The 24,639-nt window shown below is 38.9% G+C and overlaps 1 protein-coding gene across 2 annotated transcripts in view; it reads right to left on the minus strand.

Annotated features, from left to right (window-relative positions):
- Positions 1-22,321, minus strand: part of JAM2 (junctional adhesion molecule 2) — a 72,448-nt gene extending 50,127 nt beyond the window's left edge. The window contains exon 1 of one of the 2 annotated variants that reach the window (XM_022574226.2): positions 21,982-22,312. In XM_022574226.2, coding sequence (XP_022429934.1) covers positions 21,982-22,204 — 223 coding nt within the window. In that variant the 5' untranslated portion in view covers positions 22,205-22,312. Of the gene's footprint in view, positions 1-21,981 lie in introns of both variants that reach the window. The other variant, XM_089910366.1, reaches the window with a different exon arrangement.
- Positions 22,322-24,639: the final 2,318 nt, after the last annotated feature.

Raw genomic sequence — 24,639 nt, forward strand, 5'->3', positions numbered from 1 at the left:
TAGTGAAATGTGCATATATGCACACATGGTTTTCCTGCAGTGCATGCTGTAGTGTCATTATTTTTAACATTTTTCTCCCATTTCACTTTTTTTTCTCATGTCAGCTAAAAATGGACCTTGGAAAGGGAAAAGTTGGTTCCCTAAAAATAGAATATATAATAAATTTCCTACCTTCAACTGCCACAAGCTGAAGAATTTAGTGCAATGATGAAATACATGTAATTTACATTTATTTATTTTAACTCATTGGTTCTCAGCACTATCAGAATCTCTTTTCATAATAAATTTTTGATGCCTCTTTTATTATCCTGAAACAAAATTTATAGATAATTAACATTATATATTTATATTATATACACAGAATTTGGAAAACTAAATATAAAATTTATAACAAATATATTATATTTATAATATATAATAAATATATTTATATATTATATAAATATAATATTTATATAAACTAAATCTAAATATAATATTCCTTTAATATTAAGGAGAAATAAAAGGAAAACAATTTATAGTAACATAATATATATTTCAATTTATAAATGCTTGTACATGACTACACTAGAAGACACAGTGAAGAAGTCAGATATTAATCTACACTTATTGACAATAGCCAAGATATGCAAACTACTGTCGACGGGCAAATGCATAAAGAAGCTGAATAAATATTATTCAGCCATTAAAAAAGAGTGAAATTTTGCCATTTGCAGCAACATGAATGGACCTTATGCTATGTGAAATAAGTCAGAAAGAGAAAGACAAATACCATAGACCTCTCTTATATGTAGAATAATTTTTAAAAATAAAATTTCTTAAAAAGCTCATAAAACAGACTTCCCTGGTGGTCCAGTGGTTAAGACTCCATGCTTCCACTGCAGGGGGTGCAGGTTTGACCCCTGGTCGTAGAACTAAGATCCCGCATGCCATGGTGTGCAGCCAAAAAAACTCATAAGAAATAATAATAACATTAAATTGGATTTAAGAGAAGTAAGAAAACCAGAAGCCATCCCAAATGGTACCGAAAAATAAAGAACCGGGTTACTGTGGACATAAGAATAGAAAATTGTATATTTAGATATATATTAAGGCTGTGCAGCAACAAAAAAACTGTGTTCATAGGTAAAAAGTTTGCACTTATATGAACATGCAATGGAATCTGAGAAAGTCATGGAGGATGAAAGGTGAGGGACACAGGGAAATTATTTTGCAGCATGGCTTGGCACACAGATGTTTATCAGCCTGGTCCCTGCCCCGCAAACCACCCATCACTGTGACAATTAAATAGGTCCTACAGAACTCCATGACACCCCCTGGGGCAGGAACACCGCTCCTGAGGGTAGTTCCCAATTGAATTCCTTGAACACACTCTGAGCTAACGGAAATTTGGAAGCTTTGTTTAATAAACTGAAAGTGTTCTCCACTTATACAGCTGATGTAACATAACCATAAATTTAACTTTTCAAGAGTGAAACTTATGATCAGTATCATGATACACTGGTGGTACCTGTCCTCACAACAAAACTGCAAATGGGGTACTGGAGAGGATACAGGATTTTTTCAAGACCTATTTTACACAGTTTGGAGGCTTTTCAATTTTGTTACTTTCTATCTTACCTCTTTCAACTTTGAATTACTCACTGCTCCAAATTGAAGCCCAATATAATTCTTCCTACTCACAATATGCTGTATTTCAAAGGATAACATTTTCAGCTAAGAAAACTTTAATTTTGATGAATTTAACTGGGATAATTGATGTCTCTTAAGTCTTATCTCTCAATAACAGTATGCCTAAAACTATTTTATTCTTTTTCAGGCATGTACTATCACCCTTTTAAATGATCTTTAAGATCTCTGATCCACATCTTCAATAAAAATCTTTGAAAAGGTAAGTATATTATGAAATCATAACCCAGTTTTCTCCACCTTCAAAGATATAACACAGAGCTTCCCTGGTGGCGCAGTGGTTAAGAATCTGCCTGCCAATGCAGGGGACACGGGTTCGAGCCCTGGTCGGGGAAGATCCCACGTGCCGCGGAGCAACTAAGTCTGTGCGCCACAACTACTGAACCTGCGCTCTAGAGCCCATGAGCCACACCTACTGAAGCCCGCGTGCCTAGAGCCCGTGCTCTGCAACAAGAGAAGCCACCGCAATGAGAAGACCACGCTCCACAACGAAGAGTAGCCCCCCGCTCCCCGCAACTAGAGAAAGCCCGTGCGCAGCAACAAAGACCCAACACAGCCAAAAATAAATAAAAATAAATTTATTAAAAAAAAAATGATACAACACAGAGACTCATATTAATTAAGCTATAAGTGCCCGAAGCGTAATTAGAAATCCTGGACTCAACATTCTGAAAGATCTTATAATATTAACTTTTAGAAAAAAGGCTAGAAATTAGGGGGACTTTTTCCATTTCCCTTTTAAATGACCTGTGATGCTCTTAGGTTGACTAAATTCGATAATAAATCCCGGATGATATTGAATATGCTCATTTTTGGATATTTTTCCCATTTACTTAAACAAGATTTTCAGATCATGAAATATTTATTGCAGGCTTATGGGTTACCCTTCGGGTTAATATTGCTCTGAATTCAATTTGAGTTGTGAACATGGAAGCCATTTATATATGTTGAGACAACCACAGTGCAAATATACGAAATATCAAAAAGTATTTATTAACTCATTAAGATATTTAAACCATGAACCACATTCCAAACAGGATATTCAAATTATTTTCTTATTACGATAGAAACAATTAGTCATTTTTGCACTGCGCCTGCAGGGCACTGTGTGCTGATTCTAAATCTGTACATAACAAGACGGAGGGAAGCTCCCTCTCTCCCTGCCTCGTGCATCATGTTGCTGAAGTGAACACCAGGAAGGAGCATCTTCATTTCCCCCCGAATCTCCTCAGCCTTCTACCTTTCCTGATACTTTGTCATCCACAAAGGAAAAAAAATGAGATTTGGAGTCAGCAGTTCTAACTTCAAGTCCTGCCTCTAAGTACTGTATCACTAAAGACATTCTAAGCCTCTGTTTCTCATTTATGAAACCGTGATAAAAATAGTTCTAGGTACCACAAAGGGATGTTAACACGACTTAAATACCATAATTCCAGTGAAAGTATTTTTTTAATTCTAGGGTTGTATTCAAATGCTAATTTTGTTCTTTCTTTACTTTTTAATCCCTCAGGTTGCCCGCTACTTCACTCTGATCTTTCCCCTTCTTCATCCTTCTTAGCCTCCAGATAACAATTGACTTGGCAAAATTCCTCCCCTCATCCATGACACTGTTCTGTTGCTTGCCTATTATTTCCCTGGGCACTTTTTCTTCATTGTCTCTGCTCCTTTACATTCTTTTTTTTTTTTTTTTAACATCTTTATTGGAGTATAATTGCTTTACAATGGTGTGTTAGTTTCTGCTTTATAACAAAGTGAATCAGTTATACATATACCTATGTTCCCGTATCTCTTCTCTCTTGCGTCTCCCTCCCTCCCACCCTCCCCATCCCACGCCTCTAGGTGGTCACAAAGCACCGAGCTGATCTCCCTGTGCTATGCGGCTGCTTCCCACTAGCTATTTTACATTTGGTAGTGTATATATGTCCATGCCACTCTCTCACTTTGTCACAGCTTACCCTTCCCCCTCCCCATATCCTCAAGTCCATTCTCTAGTAGGTCTGTGTCTTTATTCCCGTCTTACCCCTAGGTTCCTCATGACCTTTTTTTTTTTTTCTTAGATTCCATATATATGTGTTAGCATATGGTATTTGTTTTTCTCTTTCTGACTTACTTCACTCTGTATGACACACTCTAGGTCCATCCACCTCACTACAAATAACTCAATTTCGTTTCCTTTTATGGCTGAGTGATATTCCATTGTATACATGTGCCACATCTTCTTTATCCATTCATCCGATGATGGACACTTAGGTTGCTTCCACGTTCTGGCTATTGTAAATAGAGCTGCAGTGAACACTGTGGTACATGACTCTTTTGAATTATGGTTTTCTCAGAGTATATGACCAGTAGTGGGATTGCTGGGTCCTATGGTAGTTCTATTTGTAGTCACTTCTCACCCTCTTTCCAATTGTCTATACAGACATTTTTAGTTGGCTATTTTGTTGCCTCCTGAACTATAGACAATAATCACTCCTTTTCCATTTAAATACTATGATTTCTATGGTTCTTCATGTTTACAATACTTAGAAGTATTGTTCTGATTTCTTTGATGTCCCCTATATTTAATCAAGCACTAAGACTTACCAATTTCTATTTTAAATGTCTTCTGGATTTAACTCTTTTTAAACAATTTTTTTGACAGCTACCACTTTAATCTTGGACTCTATTACCTAATACCTGGGCTAAAGTTACCTTTTTCCTCCTGTCTATCCTACGTGTAGGGATCAAAATTATTGTTTACTTCAAATACCAATTTTCTGGCATATTGTTTCACTCATCAAAACTTCCAGCAACTTCCTGTTGCCTACTGCATCAAATAGAAACTAAACATAATATACATGAAGATATGAGCTCCATGAATACCAAGCCACTTTTGGAGCCCATGTCTTGCTTCTTTTCAAAACAAACTCTGTGTTTTAACCAATAAGAACTCTGAAAAAGGCAGTTTAGAATTAAAACATGTTCACAACTCCACATAATTTTTTTTTTTTTTTTTTTGCGGTACGCAGGCCTCTCACTGTTGTGGCCTCTCCCGTTGTGGAGCACAGGCTCCGGACGCGCAGGCTCAGCGGCCATGGCTCACGGGCCCAGCCGCTCCGCGGCATGTGGGATCTTCCCAGACCGGGGCACGAACCCGTGTCCTCTGTATTGGCAGGTGGACTCTCAACCACTGCGCCACCAGGGAAGCCCAACACAACTCCACATAATTTTATCATCACAGGCTAAGTATGGTACATTTCCCCCATTAAAAAATATAAAACGTTAAATTATAAAGAACATTATCATCATTAAATCAAACCTCCTCCCTCATTTTACAAATAAGGAAAATAAGACCTGAAAAAAATTAAGCCGTTTTCTAAAGCCATATCATTACTAAGAGCAGAACTGACACAATCTTAGCTCCTTGGATCCCAAGCTCCATTTTATTTACATCATACTTTTTGTTTCTTTGTGAACAAATGTGACATTTATGGTTTAAAATATAAGGAGGTTCTTTGAACCATCCAGTAGAGACATTTCACATGGATATTTAACCTATAAATTTGATAATGTATCACTGTCAAATATACATTAGAAATATAATTCATAAAATTAATTTAAAAAGTGAAGGTGATTCTGCCCATCATCCCAGTCAGTTTGAAAATGCCCCAGAGTCACCCTGTCAGGGAAAATGTAATGGATATTCCCTCAGGTAAAAGATGGGAATCCACTGTCCTCTGGGAAAAAACATTACTATTCTACACACTCATTGGTGAGGTAACTTAGCTTTAGAAAAAAGTACCTCTGTGTCCCATTTCCAAAATTACTTGTCCTTTTTTTCCCTAACAATTAGAAAAATACATTTCTTCAGCTATTCTAGCCCATGTAATGCAAAAGACTAGTTTTGACTGTTGTCATCATTCCTCAGCAGATTTGGGTGTCTCACCGCTAAACATATAAATAGTTGAACGTGTAAAATGGTACAGGCTAGAGAGATACGACTTGTTTGTTCAAATAATTAGGACTTTAAATATAAATTCTATTAGAGGGTTGTGATGCAATCTTGCTTGCACTCTAAAACCAAGAAATAATAGAATGGAAGGTGAAGTGAAACTCTTTCCTCTATTAACATCTACATTCTCTTGCTCATGAATTCATGGCGCATTGGGGGAAAGTGTTGAAGATAGCTTCTGACATAGCTGACTACATTACTAGTGTGCATAAGCTGCTGACACAGGCTCTAGGTTTCTTCCAAACGCCTCTATTTCTTCCATTTTTTCCCCACAAACAGAGTCTTCTCTAGAGAATCTTTAGAGCTTTGGAGTCTTCAGGGTTCGAGGAACTATGGGAAATTAAATCATATAAAGAACTCATTTCGGGGACATCCTTGGTGACGCAGTGGTTAAGAATCCTCCTGCCAATGCAGGGTACACAGGTTTGATCCCTGGTCCTGGAAGATCCCACACACCACGGAGCAACTAACCCTGTGAGCCACAACTACTGAGCCCATGTGCCACAACTAGAGAAAGCCTGCTCGCAGCAACAAAGACCCAATGCAGCCATAAATAAATAAATAAATAAAATAACTCATTTGGAACTTGACATTAAGTTATTAATGACATGGGTTTGAACATTAAATATTTTAGAAAGTATGAGCAATTTTGAAAGAGTTGATAATGTCAAATGCTGGATATGCCCTTACCCTATAAGAAGGCTGCAAGTGTTCTCTTTTGTTGTTTAGAAGAGCCAGATGCTTGATAAGAAAGGCCTGATTGAGTCAGCCTCCATTAAATAAATGCAGGAGAAAAAATTTTAAATATTTAGGAATTTAATCAACTCACTTTTTACATTCATCTTTTCTTGCCATCAGTCTATGAATATGACATGCACTCATCTAATGGGTCCTTTCACATTTTAGGGAATAAAATATTAAAGTTCCTTTCAAAATAAATGAACCGAAAGATCCACACTACATCATGAAGGAAAATGGCTGTTATGCAGTGGATTTACTAACAGATTTTGCAGTGTAACCCAGAATCGTGGAGTTCCAGTTAGTGGCAGGGTGTTCATTTGTTTGTCTGAAGGCATTTTATTAGTGTGAAAGAGACAAACTAGATTTAAAAGGGGGCTATTCAAACAGAATGTGGGTTTCTTATATTGACTACCCTGGCTAAGGTGTGGAGTTTAAGAAAACAGATAATTCAGATATCTTATGTAGACTCACTTTGGTCTTTTTATTTTCTCTTTAAACCAGTAGACTCTAAGGTAGAATGTATAAGAAAACCCAGAGGGGTGAATAAAAATATTAGAATTTCTATATATTTGTCACATTCTTCTCTTTATTTGTATTTATGGGTTTAAATAGTTTTTTACTATGAAAAATTTCCAAATAGACATAAAAGTGGAGAGAACAGAACAATAACCCCCATATTTCATTATTTGGATTCAACAGTTATAAAGACTTTGCCACATTTACTTCATCTACCCCTTTTTGTTGTTGAGGAATTTTCAAGCAAATCATATATATTAAAAATTTTTTCTTTATTAAATATTTAAGTAGGTATCAACTCAAATTGAAGACATATGTCTACAACTCCATTAGAACAACTAACAAAATTTAAAATACTTCCTTGGTATAATCTAATATCTAGCCCTAGTCCAATTTCCTTGATGTTTTATTTGAATCAGGATCCAAACCATGTCTCAACATTACATTTGCTTTGTAGGCTTTTTGTCTTGGTTTGTTCTAATCTAAAGCTAACCTGCTCTTTCCTCCCTTTTATTTTTTCCTTTCATGCCATTGACTTGTTGCAGAAACCTGGTCAGTTATTCTGTAGAAAAGCCCAGTTTCTGAGTTTGTGTGTGGCCTTGTGGGGTCATTTAATCTATGTATCTACTCTCCTTCAAAAAGAAGTTAGCTTGTCTAGAGGGTTGATTCAAGGAAAGGTCACTATTTTTTTTGAGGGATGGTCAAAAATACTACATAGGGAATGTTATATGCTTCCTATTATATCACTGAATGTTTGGTTGTGCCACTTTTAATGATGTTAAGACTAAATAGTGGTTTCAGGTGATAAAGAGACTGATCCCTCCATTGTAAAGTTTCCCATCAACATTTTTTCTGTTTTTACCCATTAATAATCATATCCTAAGCCAATTACAAGTTGCAGGATAATGATAATTAGATTCTATTTTTTTCTATTATCTTTGCACATTTATTAGCTTGAATTCTATAAAGAAGAACTTTTCCTTGTCAATTAAGGATGTGGTTACATATGCAAACATAAAGGAAAGCAGGACAAAGCCTTATTATTGACTGCCAAATATCAGAGTAAGAAGAAACTGACTTAGTTCAGATGGTGACCAAAGCGTGGTAACTGTGTCTTTTTTTTCTTTCTAATTGACTTTCTCTCTCTTTTTGGTATCTGCATAATTAATACATCAAAAAATATATTCAACATCTTTAAATCAATTGCATTCAATATTTAAAAAAATTTTTTTGATTCTCAAATTGCCTCTAATTTGGCCAAAGGGAGCCCTTTTATGTTGATTCCTGTGTCTTTTAGACACAACCTCAGTAGCTCTGAGAGTTCTAACTTGCTTTCTGGTGCAACAAAATGTCCCACACTCATATATGCCCAACTCTAAACACGGAATCAGATGCTCCTCCAAAGATCCCGAGTCACTGCTAGTGTGGAATGGTATCTAGATCACAGTCTGCTTGTGATCATTTTTATGGGGTTGTAGAATAGATTATATTATTATTCCCAACTACTCATTCCCTTCCCACTTATTATCGCATGATTTCCAGGGCATCCTGGCAGACAGAATACACTCCCCTACCCCAGTTCCAGGTCTGGCCATGTGACGCGCTTTGACTGGTGGACATCCATCATGTTAAGTGGATGCTTTCAGAGCTGTTGCATGATTTAGCTCTGCCTCCTGCCTTTGCCCTTGGCCACAAGGACTGTCTCTTCCAAATAGGGGCAGCTCTTTCAGCCTGGGGCCAGGAATGAGACATGTAAAGCAGAGATTTTGCAGCTGACCTGGAGCCACCAAAATTGAAAAGCAGCAAAAATGATGCATATAGTTGCAAACTACTGAGATTTGGGTGGGTTTTGTTACTTCATAAGAGCTGACTGATACAGGTTGTGATTTCATCTAGGCCTTTTTAGTAGACAGGCACAGAAAAGGTGTTGTTCTTTCTTTTTTTTTTTTTGTACTTTTCTTTTTCTTTCATTTTTTAAAATTTAAATATAGTTGATTTATCATGTTAGTTAGTTTCAGGTATACAGCAAGGTGATTCAGTTACTGTATATATATATATATATATGTATATATATATATATATACATATATATGTTTATATATATATATATTCTTTTTCAGGTTCTTGCATCTGAAAATAGCATCATGAGTTCATAGTGATTTTTCAAATCAAATATACCATTATAGAGCTTTAACTTACCTTTTTAAAAAACATTATACATGTATCTCTTTTTTCCTACAATGAAAATCTTTATCTTTCTATATCGATATAATTACTGATTTGAATTGTCCTGTAATACAAAGTAGTTTCAAAAGAACAAAACCACTATTTTAAATTACTTTAGTTTACAAAGTATTTGTAGCTTTATTCATCCCTAAAGTATATCCTACTATTCAGGGGAATATTATTTTCTAAGCTCAGACTGGAGCTTCTTTCCTCTATGTGGTTATATCACTGATTTGATATACAGTAGGTTCATCTCTTTCCATCTGTTTTCAATTTTCACAGATGGATGCTTTAATGAATTTTATCTTTTAAATAAAACCTTTAAGTTTTCAAAATCAAATCTATGTAATAAGTTATTAAGAGAAATCTGTTCTATTCCTGTCTCTTCTACCCATTGTGAATAGTTTTCATTTAACTTCCCAGCATTTCTTTCTTATGAAAAATGTAGCATGTGAAGCTATACAGTTCTGTACCTTGCTTTTTTCACTTACTATATCCACACATGGAGACTGCCCTCATTCCTTTTCATGACTACATTGCACACCATTTTATTTATTCAGCCAACCCCCTACTGATGGGTATTTGATTGTTTTCAGTCCTTTTTTAATAAATAATTTTGAAATAAATAATATTATGCATGAATCATGTCCTATTTTATACAGCTCTGGAACAGGCTCCCAGTAGTGGGGTGGATGAGTCAAAGGGTAGATATGTAATTCTTCTACACATTGCTGAATTCCATTCCAGAGCAGACACCTCATTACACTGCCCATCAAGAGTGTGTGAAGGTGCCTATTTCCATACAACCTCAGTAAAGGAACATGCAGATGAGTTATATGTTTTTGCTAATCTGGTAGGCAAGAGATGCCGTCTTTGTGAAGGTTTAATAATTTACATTTCAAGTTATGTTGAGCAGCGCTTCATACTTATCAGTTTTTTTTTTTTTTTTGGGCTGCGCAGCTTGTGGGATCTTAGTTCCCTGACCAGGGATTGAACCTGGGAGCCTTGGCAGTGAAAGCAAGGAGTCCTATCACTAGACGGCCAGTGAATTCCCAAGAGATTCATACTTGAAGAATCATTTGAATTTTTCTTCTGGGAACTCTCTGGGGTTTGCTTGTGTGTATGTGTGTGTGTGTGTGTGTGTGTGTGTGTGTGTGTGTTGGCATGCCCATGTGCCATTTTTCTATTTTGTTCTTTATATTTTTATTCTCTTTCCGTTTTTATGGGCTCTTTGTTATATCAGTGATAATACTCTTTGGTTTAGGATTAAACTACAAATATATTTTCCCAATTAGACATTTATCTTTTGATTTGTGTATAGTGTTTTATTTTTTTCATGCAGATGCTCTTTGGATATATAGTCCAATTCATAGAAGAACGTACCATGCTTTGTTCTGTTTTGTTTTATTTGTTTTGTTTTGTTTGTGGGCAATGGTCTTATTTATTTGCTTACTTACTTACATTTAGATCTCTGATTCATTTGGACTTTATCCCTGTGTACACTATCAGGTTCAGATCCAATTTACCTTAAATTACTGCACAACTGTTGTAACAATATTTAATAAGAATTCTCAATGGTTTGAGATGCTACCATTTTATATGTGGATAAATAAACAGATAGATAGATGAATACAGACATATAGAAAGGTAGGTTTAGATAGACAGATCTCTATTTTTATACCTATCTATCCTAAGTTTATAAATGAACTTGGGCCAATTTCTGGACTTTATATTCTGTTCCATCGGTCTGTCAGTCTCTTCATGTACCAGTCCCACAGTGTTTTAATTACAGAGCCTTTATCAAACTCTGTAATATAGGGCTACCACCACTTCATTTCTGCCCAAAGGTATTAGTGTTTGCATCTAGTATAATATTTATTTTATGTATATTTTATAATTAATGTAATATATTGATACAAAAATATATGTATATAATTTATAACCAAAAACTTACATTGGGGCATACGCTCTTTAAAAAAAAAAAAAAAAAAAGGAGAATATGGAATCAAAAAAAAAAGTTTGAGGGCTTCCCTGTTGGCGGAGTGGTTGAGAGTCCGCCTGCCAATGCAGGGGACCCAGGTTCATGCCCCGGTCCGGGAAGATCCCACATGCCGCGGAGTGGCTGGGCCCATGAGCCATGACCGCTGAGCCTGCACGTCCGGAGCCTGTGCTCCGCAACGGGAGAGGCCACAACAGTGAGAGGCCCGCGTACCACAAAAAAAAAAAGAAGAGGTAAGGGATTTTGGACTTAGACCTTCAGAGAGGACTTGCGTTTGGCAACATGGAGAACATTTGAACAAGGAGGACAACGACCGTAGAAGAGATGGAGGCTGGGAGGAGAAACATTGTATCTAGATAAAATGCCATAGAGGTTCACTCCCTTACACACACACACACACACACACACACACACGGCACAAACACAAAAGAGCCTGACTTCTTCTGGGAGCAAAAGCATTATATGGGGTCATAGTACAATGATACCATAGCTCCAATCAGTTTATGTAAAACTTTTATATATTTTATGGCAGAGCTCACTGTGTTTAGATTATTGGATTAAATAATAATAACCAGTAATTAAATTATTGGATTGAATAGATCAGTGTTTATTTACACTTGAGTCATTGTTTATTTCATATGTCCATTCTACTTTTGATTAGAATCCACTCCTATTTTAAAGTGACTCTAGAGCGTTTTTTTTAAACATAAACACAATTCTCTCTTTTCAAATTTAGCACTTTCCCAGTAGCTCAACGTGTTCCAATTTTATTCATGGTCATTACTTCTTTCCTCTCCTTTAAAAATAGCAGCAGCTTTCACTTGTCTGTAAATCCTAGCTGGTGCTGCTGTCTCTGTCCTCTCTGGCCCTTACTCTCTTCTCCTTTGGATTTTTTCACTGGGTCTTGGTTGGGATTTTTCTCTTTCTAGTTTTGATCACTGGTTTGGGAGTTTATTTCCCTCTGTTTTGTTATAGCACTTGGTTTCACTACTTATATTTAGTGGTTTTAACTAGAAGATCGTCCCTACTGCATCTTGGCATAGGGTTTTAAAAAGGCCTCTTCAAGATGTTATCATGAGTCCTGTTTGGTGACCCAGCTCTGGGTTGTGGCTTTAGTTACTGGTAAAAATAGATACTTTGTAGGAAAGCACAGAATATTATACACAATATGATTTGATCTGTTGGAAGGTGCAGAACATTAAGCACAGTAATTTTTATTTTTAAAGAAACTATACAGGTATGCTCATATATGCTGGAACTACATTTCCCCCCCACCATTTTTCTGGAATCACATGCAAGAAACTTAAGAGTGGGCTACTTCATTGATGAGGAAGTAGAGAAAAGGGAACCCTTAAACACTATTGGTAGGAATGTAAATTGGTGCAACCACTGTGAAAAATAGCATGCGGGTTCCTCAAAAAACTAAAAACAGAGCTACCATGTGATGCAGCAATTCCATTTCAGGGCATATGTCTGAAGAAAACAAAAACACTAATTCAAAAAGATACATGCACCCCGATGTTCACAGCAGCATTATTTACAGTAGCCAAGATATAGAAGCAACCTAAGTGTCTATCAACAGATGAGTGAATAAAGAAGATGTCTCATACACACACACACACACACACACACGCACACACACACACACACAAACACAATGCAATATTACTCAGCCATAAAAAGAGAATGAAATTTGTCATTTGCAACAACATGGGTGGACTTGGAGGGTATTATGCTTAGTGAAATAAATCAGAGAAAGACAAATACTGTATAATATCACTTATATGTGGAATCTAAAAAATAAAACAAACTAGTGAATATAACAAAAAGGAAACAGACTCACAGGTATAGAGAATGAACTAGTGGTTACGAGCGGAGGGAGTGAGGGAAAGGGACAACATAGGGGTAGGAGATTAAGAGGTACAACCTACTATGCATAAGATAAACAAGCTACAAGAATATATTGTACAGCACAGGGAATATGACCAATATTGTATAATAACTATAAACGGAGTATAACCTTTAAAAATTGTGAATGTCGTATATCTGAAACTTATATAATATTGTACATCAACTATACCTCAATTAAACAATCAGATTAAAAGAGTGGGAGTGGAATGAAAATCAGGAGGACTGTAAAGGAGACAGTTCTCATTTGATAACTTTTCTGTGATGTTCGAATTCACCATATACATAAATTATGCTAGTTGAACATGTAAGTAGATGCATTTAACAGTGATCTATTTTTGTCTTTGATCACGTCCATCATAAAGTATTGAGCAAGTTTTCATAGTGTGAGAAAAGCTAAAACTGAAAACAGCAGGTGACTCTTTTCACAAGATGTGAGCCAGCAAACCGGAAACACCTTGCATAAAGGAGAGAGACCAGCTAGGCTTCTTCACTCTGTACAAATATAAAGACAAATTTGTCCCAAAATGTCCCTGTGAAGCACTTTGAAAACTAAAACAAAATAGAAAATCCAACGAAACAAATAAAATCTTGAGTCCAATGACACGAGAGAGAGAGAAAGACAAGATTCTTTAGTTAAGGACTAAAGCTCATGTCAGTTATGCTCACGAGGATGCTTGCTCAGGGCTTTTGGAGCCCAGACAGTGGAAAGCTAAGAGAGTAGCTCTTTTTCTTTTTTAAATCATTCAAGAGCACTTTATTTACTCACATAGAGTCCCCTCTTGTACGTTTCCCCACTTCCAGTTTCTAGAAGGAAATATTTGACATTTTTCTCCACAAAGTTTCTTTCCCAGTGGGCTGTTAGCAATGTCAACAACAGCAGTAGGAGATCCTTTGAAGACCTGGAGAACGCAGTTGAACAGGCATGAATGACCCGTTTACTTAGAGTAAAATGAAGTGTTTACCTCTGTTTTCAACAGTTTTAGAGAATTTCTGGGAGGAAAATTATGGTTTAATCAGTACTCGTCAAATTCTGTCCTTTAGAACATTATACAGTTCTGTGGTTGTACTTCGGGAACCGTTCAAAATTGTTTCCGAAAAATATATTTTTTAAATTATTATTTTTTTATTGAAGTATAGTTGACTTACAATGTTGTGTTAGTTTCAGGTATACAACAAAGTATATATATATATATATATATATATATAATTCTTTTTCAGATTCTTTTCCATTATAGGTTATTATAAGATATTGAATATAGTTCCTTGTGCTACATGGTAGGTCCTTGTTGTTTATCTATTTTATATATAGTAGTGTGAATCTATTAATTCCAAACTCCTAATTTATCCCTCCCCGCCCTTCCTTTTTAGTAACCATAAGTTTGTTTTCTATGTCTGTAAGTCTATTTCTGTTTTGGAAATAAGTTCATTTTAGATTCCACATATAAGTGATATTATATGCTATTTATGACTTACTGCATTATTTCATTCTTTTTATGGCTGAGTAATATTCCACTGTGTATATTTACCACATCTTCTTTATCTATTCATCTGTCAATGGACATTTAGGTTGCTTCCATGTCTTGGCTATTGTAAATAGAGCTTCAATGAACACTGGGGTGCCTGTTTCTTTTCAAATTAGAGTTTTTGTCTTTTCCGGATCTGTGCCCAGGAATGGGATTGCTGGATCATATGGTAAGTCTATTTTTAGTTTTTTAAGGAACCTCCAAACTGCTTCCATAGTGACTGCACCAATTTACATTCCCATCAACAGTGTAGGAGGGTTCCCTTTAAGAGAGCAGCTCCTGACCTACTTCACAGGACTAGGTCCAGGACAGTGTTCTGCTTCTCTCCTCATAAAACATAAGAACAATTCAAACTGCAGAACACTGCTGACCCACTCATTGGTTTGAAGATCCTCAGTAGGGTTCTGTGGGCCTGTCAGTAGGCATTCATTTGAGCACACACATCCTCTCTCTCTCTCTTTCTCTCTCTCTCTCTCTCTCATGCACACACTCATACCCTTAGTAATATAGAAGGCCACTCTTCTTCCCATCACAGCTAATCAAGTCACCCTCCAAAGGGTGGCAACTTGGTGAAACTCTAAAAACACTTAAAACAATACTGATGGAAGACAAACTCAGGTATTGGAAAAGAGAACAACACTGAAAGAAGAGAAATAGTAACCCAAAGAGCTACTGTTTTATGTTTATATGCTGGGAGCTGAACAGAAAGTTGGAAACACCTGCAGTATACATGATTTTTAAAAAAAATTCCTTAAAAACCAAAGAACAATTTTTCTCAAATCCCTGATTAATTAACTACATTTCAAATAATAAAACAATTTTCTGTGGGTATATGTATATGTTTAATGATATACGTTTGTGTATGTATATATTTCAGTAAACTATATAAAAGACATACTTAGGAAGTAATTGCCTGGACCACTCCAATCACTGGTCTCCCCACTTCCAACTTCCCACCTACCCATTCTGCCCATTCTCTATCCTCCATCCACTGGGTTCTCTTTTTGAAATGCAAATCTGATGGATATTCAGTTTTTAAAAGCCTTCAATGGCTTCTCCTTACTTTAGGATAAATTCAAAATCCTAACTGTGTCTCACAAAGCCCTCCACCACCTGGCTGCTGCCTCTCACCCTCCCCTGCTCTCCATACTCTGGCCTTAAAGAACTTATTTTATTCCTTCACCCTCTTCCTGAACGCTCTCCCCCAGGGACATCTGTGCATGCTGTTGGCGCCATCAGAAATGGTCTCCCTCATCTTCTTTGCCTGGTTACAAGTATAATCTTTTCATAGATAGATAGAGATGTATGTGTGTGTATTTTGTAATAAAACTTAAAAAAACACATTCTAAAAAAAATTCTTTTTTTAACATTTTAAAGTTTTTAATCTAACATTTTAGTTATTTTATTTTACTTTATGGCCATGCTGCGCGGCTTGTGGAATCTTAATTCCCGACCAGGGATTGAACCAGTGCCCACTGCAGTGGAAGCGTGGAGTCCTAACCATTAGACCACCAGGTAATTCCCTAAAATAAACTCTTAAAATAATAAAAGTAAATAAAACAGGCTGTTTAAACTAGTACAGTACTTATGAAACAGCCTATTCTTTGTCTATGACTCTCAAAAATGTCAGAAATCCATTATAAGTGATAATATGAATGTTAAATTCATTGCCCCCAAATTTTAACAATAATAACAGTAACAGTTTTTTAAATGCTTTATACATGTGAACACATTTCTTTCTCCCTAAACCTCTATGAGGTAAGTACTGTTATTGGGATTGTCACCATTACAGATGGGTCAACTAGCCCACACAAAAGTCAAATAACTTGTACAAAGTCACAGAGCTAGTAAGTGAGCAGAGTTCAGCATCAGAGTACGTCCTCTTTACCACTACACTATGCCATCTGAAATACAGCTCAAAAAATGCAAATCTATAACACTATGAAGTATAATTCAAAGGGAAGAGTTATGGTTGCGCCATAGGCTCTAGAATGTTCTTGGCCACAACACCGATTACACACATCCTAATTTTGGTTCCCGTGGTAGGCAAAATAACCACCCCCCCCCGGCAAGGTGTCCACATCCTAATTCCAGGAACCTATAAATATGTTACCTTACATGGTAAATAGGAAATAAGGTTGTAGATGGAATTAAAGTTGCTAACCAGCTGATCTTGAGATGAGTGGATTATTCTGGATTACCCAGGTGGGCCTGATGTAATTTTAAGGGTCCTTATAAGTGGAAGAGGGAGGCAGAAGAGAGAGAACCAGAGATATGGCAGCCTGACATCGCTGGCTTTGCATCTGGAGGAATGGGGCCATGGCTGGCCTCTAGAAGCTGGAAAACACATAGAAACAGATTCTCCCCTAGACCCTCCAGAAAGAACACTGCCCTTCCCATACCTCGATTTTAGCCCAGTGAGACCTATTTCACACTTCTGACCTCTAGAAATTTAAGATAATAAATTTGTGCGGCATTAAATTTATCGTAATTTGTTACTGTGACAATAGGAAACTAATATAGTTGGGCTTTTTTTCCCTGAGTTCTGACCTCAGTAACACCTTCCAAGAAAGTAGTGCCCAGTTTTAAGTTTTCTTTTTCTTCTTTTGCCAAAGAAAGCACTTGACCCAGATTCTGACTCACCCTCATCTTCCTCGAAACGTCAATCTGGGAGGGCTTCCCTGGTGGCGCAGTGGTTAAGAATCCGCCTGCCAGTGCAGGGGACAGGGGTTCGAGTCCTGGTCCGGGAAAATCCCACATGCCGCAGAGCAACTAAGCCTGTGCGACACAACTACTGAGCCTGCGCTCTAGAGCCCACGAGTCACAACTACTGAGCCCACGTGCCACAACTACTGAAGCCTGCGTGCGTAGAGGCCGTGCTCCACAACAAGAGAAGCCACTGCAGTGAGAAGCCCGCGTGCCGCAACGAGGAGTAGCCCCAGCTGGCTGCAACCAGAGAAAGCCCACGCGCAGCAACGAAGCCCCATCCAAAAATAAAATAAATAAATTTATTTATAAAAAACATCAATCTGGCAATACAGGTAGCCTGTAGTATCGGCTCAGCAGTGGTGTCACTACATTGTTATGGGATGTAAAGAAATGTTATTTTAAACAATGGCTTTTACAGATTTCTGCTGGTCTGACTTTAACAAACACAGTGGCTCTTGCCTCTACGGTCTAATACGTCTTCTCCACCAAAGAGGCCCACTGGAGGAAGACAGTGTGATAGAAACCATGGGCAGAGCAAATGTGTGTAAATTCACATGGGCTTCTCTCATTGAACTGCTCATGTGGAGGGGTAAATGAGTGTCCTCAGCCATAGGGAACTCACTGTTCTCTTTATGCTGATATTTTTGCTTTTGACATCTTCCTTTTTAATGTCATGTCTGTCACTGTCTTAAAATGATTATCAGGTCTACCAGCAAGCACAATTTGACCTTTGCATTCATCTTGACTATGTCAAGATGGAACCAGTTCTGTTCAGCTAGTTGATTATGATGCTTTGCTCTTAACAATGTTGACAGAGGGCAGAATTTCCTGGCACCGGTTTCCTGGAGTGCTGTTTTGGGTCAATTCCATCATAGAGGCAGAACCTTGTAATTTTTCAGAAGATCCAAACTTCTCTCCGCCTCCACGGTCCTTGTCAGTTGATGAGAGATTACAAACTCAGGCCAAGTTGCCTGGCTTGGGTTCCAGTCTAGATCTGAGGACAAGCTGCCACCAGGTGTGTATTGCCAAGAACAGCACACTGCTCTCATTCCCATTCAACTCCTTTTCTGACATCTCACCTACGTAGAGTAAGTTAGGGCTTCATGATTTATAGTACAATCATTAACTCTATCCATACATTTCTTCCACCCACTCCACCTTATCCCCTGCCCCTTCGACAGGTGTATATTTACCCGTACTATTAACCAAGCACTTTGCTCAGCACTGGACATGCAGTAGTGAGCAAACATCAAGAAATTTCTTCCCACATGGAGCTTCTATTTTAGTGGGAAAGAAAACTATAATTCAACTAAACACACAAATAAATGTCCATCTATTAACAGGTACACTGAAATCATAATTTAAGTAACAACAACAAAAAGCAATCCTCCTGACTACCAAAAAGAAACAAAGAATATTGACAGATAGAAGTAAAAGGAAAGAATGGGAATGAGCATGATATTATACATATTAGGATTGAGACAAAAGAGTGGTACAGTCGTATTTGGGATGAATATCAAGAAGATGAGTATATAATTAGAGCATAAGGAATCCACTGTCTTTTCTTGAATGAAGATGATAAAAAGAGTTAAGTGTTCAGAAAAATGAGAGTGAAGGCCAGCTATCTATGCAACAAAGTCTCTGATCTTCAAATCCCAGTGCCACCTCTTTCCAGCCTAGATAAGTGAGCCCAGACAAGTAACTTAGCTTTCCTGAGCCTTAGGGTCCCTACCTGTAAGTTGAAGATATGTTCTATCTCATGCATTTGTTGAGAACTTAAAAAGAGAAAACATACAGGAAAGTCCTAGGAACAGTGTGATACATAGGTAAGCCTTCAGTACAGTTTTTGGATCTGAATGTGAAACCTGAGTGGATAAATCAAAAATAGGACAGTGGGGTGAAACTTAGCCTCGAAGAACATTCTTGTTTTTTCAACAACACCCTAAAAGCAATGAATGTACCTAGTGCCCAGATCTTGGTTTCTAATACCATTCTCCAATCAAAGGAACCAGGGCTCCTTGGAGCAGTGGCTGATTCTGGAACTGGAACAGAAAATATACAGGATCAGCCTGGAGCATTTTGTGGGACCAGAAAGTAAGGAAGTGCTAAAAACAAACAAACAAACAAACACACATATATACACAATGATGGGGGGATGTCAAAGGGACACAGGAACCAATTTTAAGAACTCCCAATGGCCAAAGCTGACAATCTAAAATAAATAAAATAGTATTGGACTGTAATCCAAAGTGCAAAATAAATATTGATGAGCTTATACTGACATAAAAAAAAATAGATGAATGAATGAATGAATGGAGTGGGGGGAGAGACATCTCTCAAGCAGAGAAATTCCAAGTAATTTATGGAGCTACTCCACTCTCAAGGAGGTGGAGTATAACTCTTCTTCCTTAAGTGTGGGTTGTACATAGTGATTTCCTTCCAAAAAATACAGTATGGAAAGTGGGGGGGAAGGTAACCCATGGAGATACCTGGCATACACTACCCGACCAGGTGATAAAGGTTAACATCAACAGTGATAAGTCATGGTCACAGTATGTACCCTTGATATGATGTGATGAAAATGATACTTCACCTCGGAGATCTCCCTCCAAAAAAAACCATAAACCCAGTCTAGTCATGAGAAAAATATCAGAGAAATACCAACTGAGGGACATTCTACAAAATATTTTGCCAATACGCCTCAAACCTGCCAAGGTAATAACAAAACAAGGGAAGTCTGAGAAACTGTCACAGCTAAGAGGAGCCTAAGGATACATACAGGATTACTAAATGTACTGTGGTGTCCTGGATGGGATCCTGGAGCAGAAAAGAACATCAGGGAAGAATGAAGGAAATTTGAAAAAAGTATGGACTTCAGTTAATAATAATGTATCAGTATTGGTTCCTTAATTGTGACAAATGTATCACACTAATGTAAAATATTAATAATAGGGGAAAGTGGGTGTGGTGTATATGGGAACTCTCTATACCATCTTTGTAATTTTTCTTTAAGTCTAAACTGTTATAAAATTTTAAAAAAATTTAAAAAGCAAATAAAACATTCTTGCAATACCAGACCTTTTGGCATCCCAGGAACAATACAGAAAAGATCCCTGCACACTTCCAAATTAATCCCCTGTAGGAGTCAGGGTTAGGAGGGCCAAAGTGTTAGCTTTACCCAAAGCTTGAAAAAGCGCTTATTCTGCCTATTCATCTAAGCCTGTGTTTGCCTCTGGGTTATTCTTGGCTACAGTTTCAAACTTAGGGTGTATTGTTTCTATTTTGATTACTGTGTAGGAATACCAGAGTAAAATAATTTTCTCTGTTTTTAATTAGTGATAATTCTACACTAAAGTCAGTCCTTTTTATTTCAAATTTAAGACTGTCAGTGAAATACATAACTTTTCCAGTAGTTTTGTTACAATTCCTCCAGTCTGCCTCTTTGTTGCCTTTTGGCATTAGTGATTTTTTTGTCTGTGTGTTCAACATGATACCAATTGATATGTCAAAATTGCGTAATGGTTTTTATTGTGAAGCCTTGACTTCTTGGTTTGATTTCCTATAATATAGGTCAGCACATGCCCCCTTCACTGAGACAACTTGCACCTTCTTTCCCCACTCAGGGACAAAAACACACCACGTTGAGCTGAGCAATACTCAGGCAATGAGAGCTCAAGAAAGAGTCATTGTTTTATGCTATTAGACACGCAACCTGCAGGTTATTTTAAGTATTATATTACCAGAACTTGAATAGCAACAACAATAATGCATTCTATTAAAAATAAATAAAAGGAAAGTAAAAAGAAAAAAAGGAAAAAGGAAAGAAAAAGGAAAACTTCATTTCTTAAGTGTGCTAAAGATCTATTGTAATCTCCTCCATTTTTTTCTACAACGTTAACGCGAGAGAAACAAAATAATAGGAAACAGTCCCAGGATTTTAAATCTTATGAGCCCAGAATCCGTGAAAATCCTGTTTAGAACCATCCTGTGAAGTTGGCTTTGGGACGTCTCCTGCTACTGCATCAGAGCTTCTGTATCTTTCTAACAATCCCGTTGACGTACCCTGAGGACACAGCAGCTGGCTGGAGCGCCCAGACTAGACTCCTCTAACTGAATGTAGATGTGCAGGTGGAGAGGATACAAGTAATTCTGGCTCAGCAGCCAGGAATTCCCTCCCACCCCGCGTCCCAAAAGTGCACTGCACATTAGCGGCACAATTGGGACCCTCAAAAGCCATGACAATTCTAATAGTGGCCCCTGCTCTAGTGCTAAGAGTGTGGCTGGCGCCTGCCTCCGAGTGATGCCATCTTGGGATCTTAGCATCTTCTAAGGAGTTAGTGAGTTTTGCATTCTATTCACGTTTCCGTGTCTTTGAAAACTCAACCCAACTTTGCAAGATGAGAACCTGCTGGTGTGGACCCTTAACTTTCTCTAACTAGAACTGACAAAATCAGATGCGATTTACACTAAACTGAAGACCTCCGGCCCCCCGCCGCAGACGGCACCCCCGAATTCTGGGCTCGCTGGGTGTCAAGTCAGCTGCCCTGCGGCAGACCTTCCGTCCGGGACCCCAGAAAAAGCCCTCCGCCAGCGCCGAGCGTAGTAGGGGCTGGAGGTTTGGGGGAGCTGGTCTCAGCAGGAGTGGGTGGGAGGGTGGCGGTACCCCAGCAACTTACAGTCCAGGGCGACCACCAGGTAGCGCAGCAGCAACAGGAGGAGGCGGTGGCGGCTCCTCCTCGCCATCTTCGCGGGGTCGGGAGCTGCCGGCTCCTCGGAAGCCGAGGGTCCCGGCGGCGGGAGCGCGGAAGCGCGGGAGGCAGCCCGGGGGGGCACTGAACTTCTCGGGGCGGGAGCAGAGACACTCTTGCAGGGGAGGGGAGGGGCGGGGCCGGATGGCATGTCAGTTTCCCCCTTCCAGGGGCGTCTTCTTAACCCGCTGCCTAGAGGCGGGTCTGGCCTAACAGGGGACCCGGGGGGGCTCTGGACTGTTCTTTTTTTTTCGGGGGGGGGGCGTGTGGGGAGGTTGGGACGGGGCGGGCCGAGGAAGCCGGACGAGGTGTCGGCTGGGTCCTAATGAGGGGGCCGGAGGAGGCGACGGGCGGAAGGGAAGCCCTGGCGGGGCGGGCGGCCCCCGCCCCCGCGCCGCCGGGATTGATCGGCTTTGTGTCTGGTCAGGCGCGGGGCTGCCAGCTGTCCCCCAGGGCGAGGAGCCCGGGCGCGGGAGGCCCTGGCCGCAGGGCTTGGGGGTGGGGAGCGGAGGAGGGGGCACTGCGCCTGCCTTGCTCCGACTCCTCTCTTCCCCTCCTTGGCACAAAACTTCTCTGGGGGTTTTCAGCCTAAGGGTGGAGATCTTTGGAAAATTTCTGGCCAACCCGCGAACCTGCGGGGTAGGCGCTCCCGGGAGATGGGGTTCGCCGGCTCCGCCTTGGAGGCGAAGGGGGGAAAAAAAGCAATCAAGACTCGAGCTGGAAGGCAGGACTCAGATTTTAGCAATCGCCTTGGCCTCTTCTCGGTATAAGCTTTCTGCTTCTTTGGAGAGTTAAGGTGTGTTTTGTGTTCTTTGCTTTTCACGTGTCAGAGTTAGAAGTTCATCTAACGGTGTGAAATATTTATCATGTTTCTTTCCAGTTATATAACTGCCGCCTGTGGAGTTTTCCACATGTTAAAACTCTACAGCTGCCCTTTGTCAGGTTTATTTTTGGTCTACAGTGCTTTTAAAAGCGAAACCCATTATGAATGCTCTGTTGCAGTGCTTTAAAATTGACCCGCACTTACAGTGCACACAGTGCAAGGGCTAAACAGGCAATTTTTATATTTACTCCTAGGGACCGAAAATGTCCGCTGCATTCAACAGTACTGACAGGTCTGGAAAAAGACCATTCCCAAGAGAAGAAATAGTTACACTTTTTTTTTTTTTTTAAACGTAGAATAATGGTTAAAGTTCTGTGTAGAAGACAGTTGATTTAGTGGTGTGCACACGAAGAATTTAGTTAGCTCAGTGGACAAAGGCAACCAGAGTTCAGATATGCAGAGCTGTGAGGAATGAGCATCCCTGCTGTTTCCTTGGTGACAGTGATGGAAGCTTAATGCCCATGGCGGGAGAGGGGCAGAGGACCCAGAAAGGAAAGTCAAAATGGCAAAAATGTGAGAGCTATACTCTAGTCAAGCAAGGAGAAAGGATACAGATTCAACAACAGGCTTAACGCCAGTTTTTCTGGGCAGTAACAAGAAAGATTTAATGCTTTAGAAGAAAAGTTGTTGGCACCCTCTTTTCTCATTCTTGCCCCAACTATCTGCGTCTTTTGCTCCTTGCTAAAGATACACACACACAAAAGGGGTACTTTTAAAAAAAATTCTGTGACACCCTATGCGAATAATTGATTCACTCAGTTATCTGTCCCCCAGTCAAGGCATTTGTCAAATAGCTACAATATGCAGCTGCTGGAGGACAATGATGAACAAGATCAAGTCTTTGCTGCTAAGGAGCTCACAGTCTTGAGGAAAGAGGGAATGAGTCCCACCTGGAAAGGCCTCAAATACCACGTCATAAGTGTTACGGGAGGACAGAAAATAATACGTTTTTTTATTGAGTGCTTTCTCAGCAGTGGAGTCTGAATACTGCAATATCTAATCCTCCAACAACTCTGTTAGAGAGAAAATATTATCATTCCCACTCTACAGATGAGATAACCAGGCAGAGAGATGCTAAACAGCTTGTTCAAGATCAAAGGTCAAGGCTAAGGGGAGGTTCCTATGTTGGGGATGCATGCAGGACATATAACCTACACACGTCCTCCCATACACTCTTTATCGGCATGGAAAGTTGGGGCAACTTTTGAAAGGAAGGAAATAAGGGAAGGACATTCTAGGCAGAGCAAAGAGCAGGCTCAAAGGCTGAGAGATCTAAAAATTATGGCTTGTTTAGGAAAAGCAAGTTTCTACAGTGCTAGAGTAGAACATGTGGAATGGGGGCAGGGGAGGTAGCAGAAGCTGAAAAGACGTTTGGATTATGAGTGTCATTCAATGTCATACTATAGACTCTAGACCTTATCCTGTAGGTAAAGAGCTTTTGGAAAGCACTAGGGTAGGATATAAAATAATTCACAGTAGAACTGCTCTGTCCATTATGGTAGCCTCTAGATTCATGTGGCTATATAAATTTGAATTCCATTAAATTTAAAATACAATTCTCCGGTCATACTTGTCACGTTTGAAGTTCTCAATAGCCACATCAAGTAGTGTCTGTCCTCCTGGACAATGCAGATATGTAGCATTGCCATCATTCCAGAAAGTTCTATAAGACATTGTTGCCTTAGAATGATGATTCATATGGA

The sequence above is a fragment of the Delphinapterus leucas genome, chromosome 4 (genome assembly GCF_059928025.1).
Source record: "Delphinapterus leucas isolate spDelLeu-1000000601 "Yukka" chromosome 4, BTC_Dleu_Yukka2, whole genome shotgun sequence".
Taxonomy (NCBI): Eukaryota; Metazoa; Chordata; class Mammalia; order Artiodactyla; family Monodontidae; genus Delphinapterus; species Delphinapterus leucas.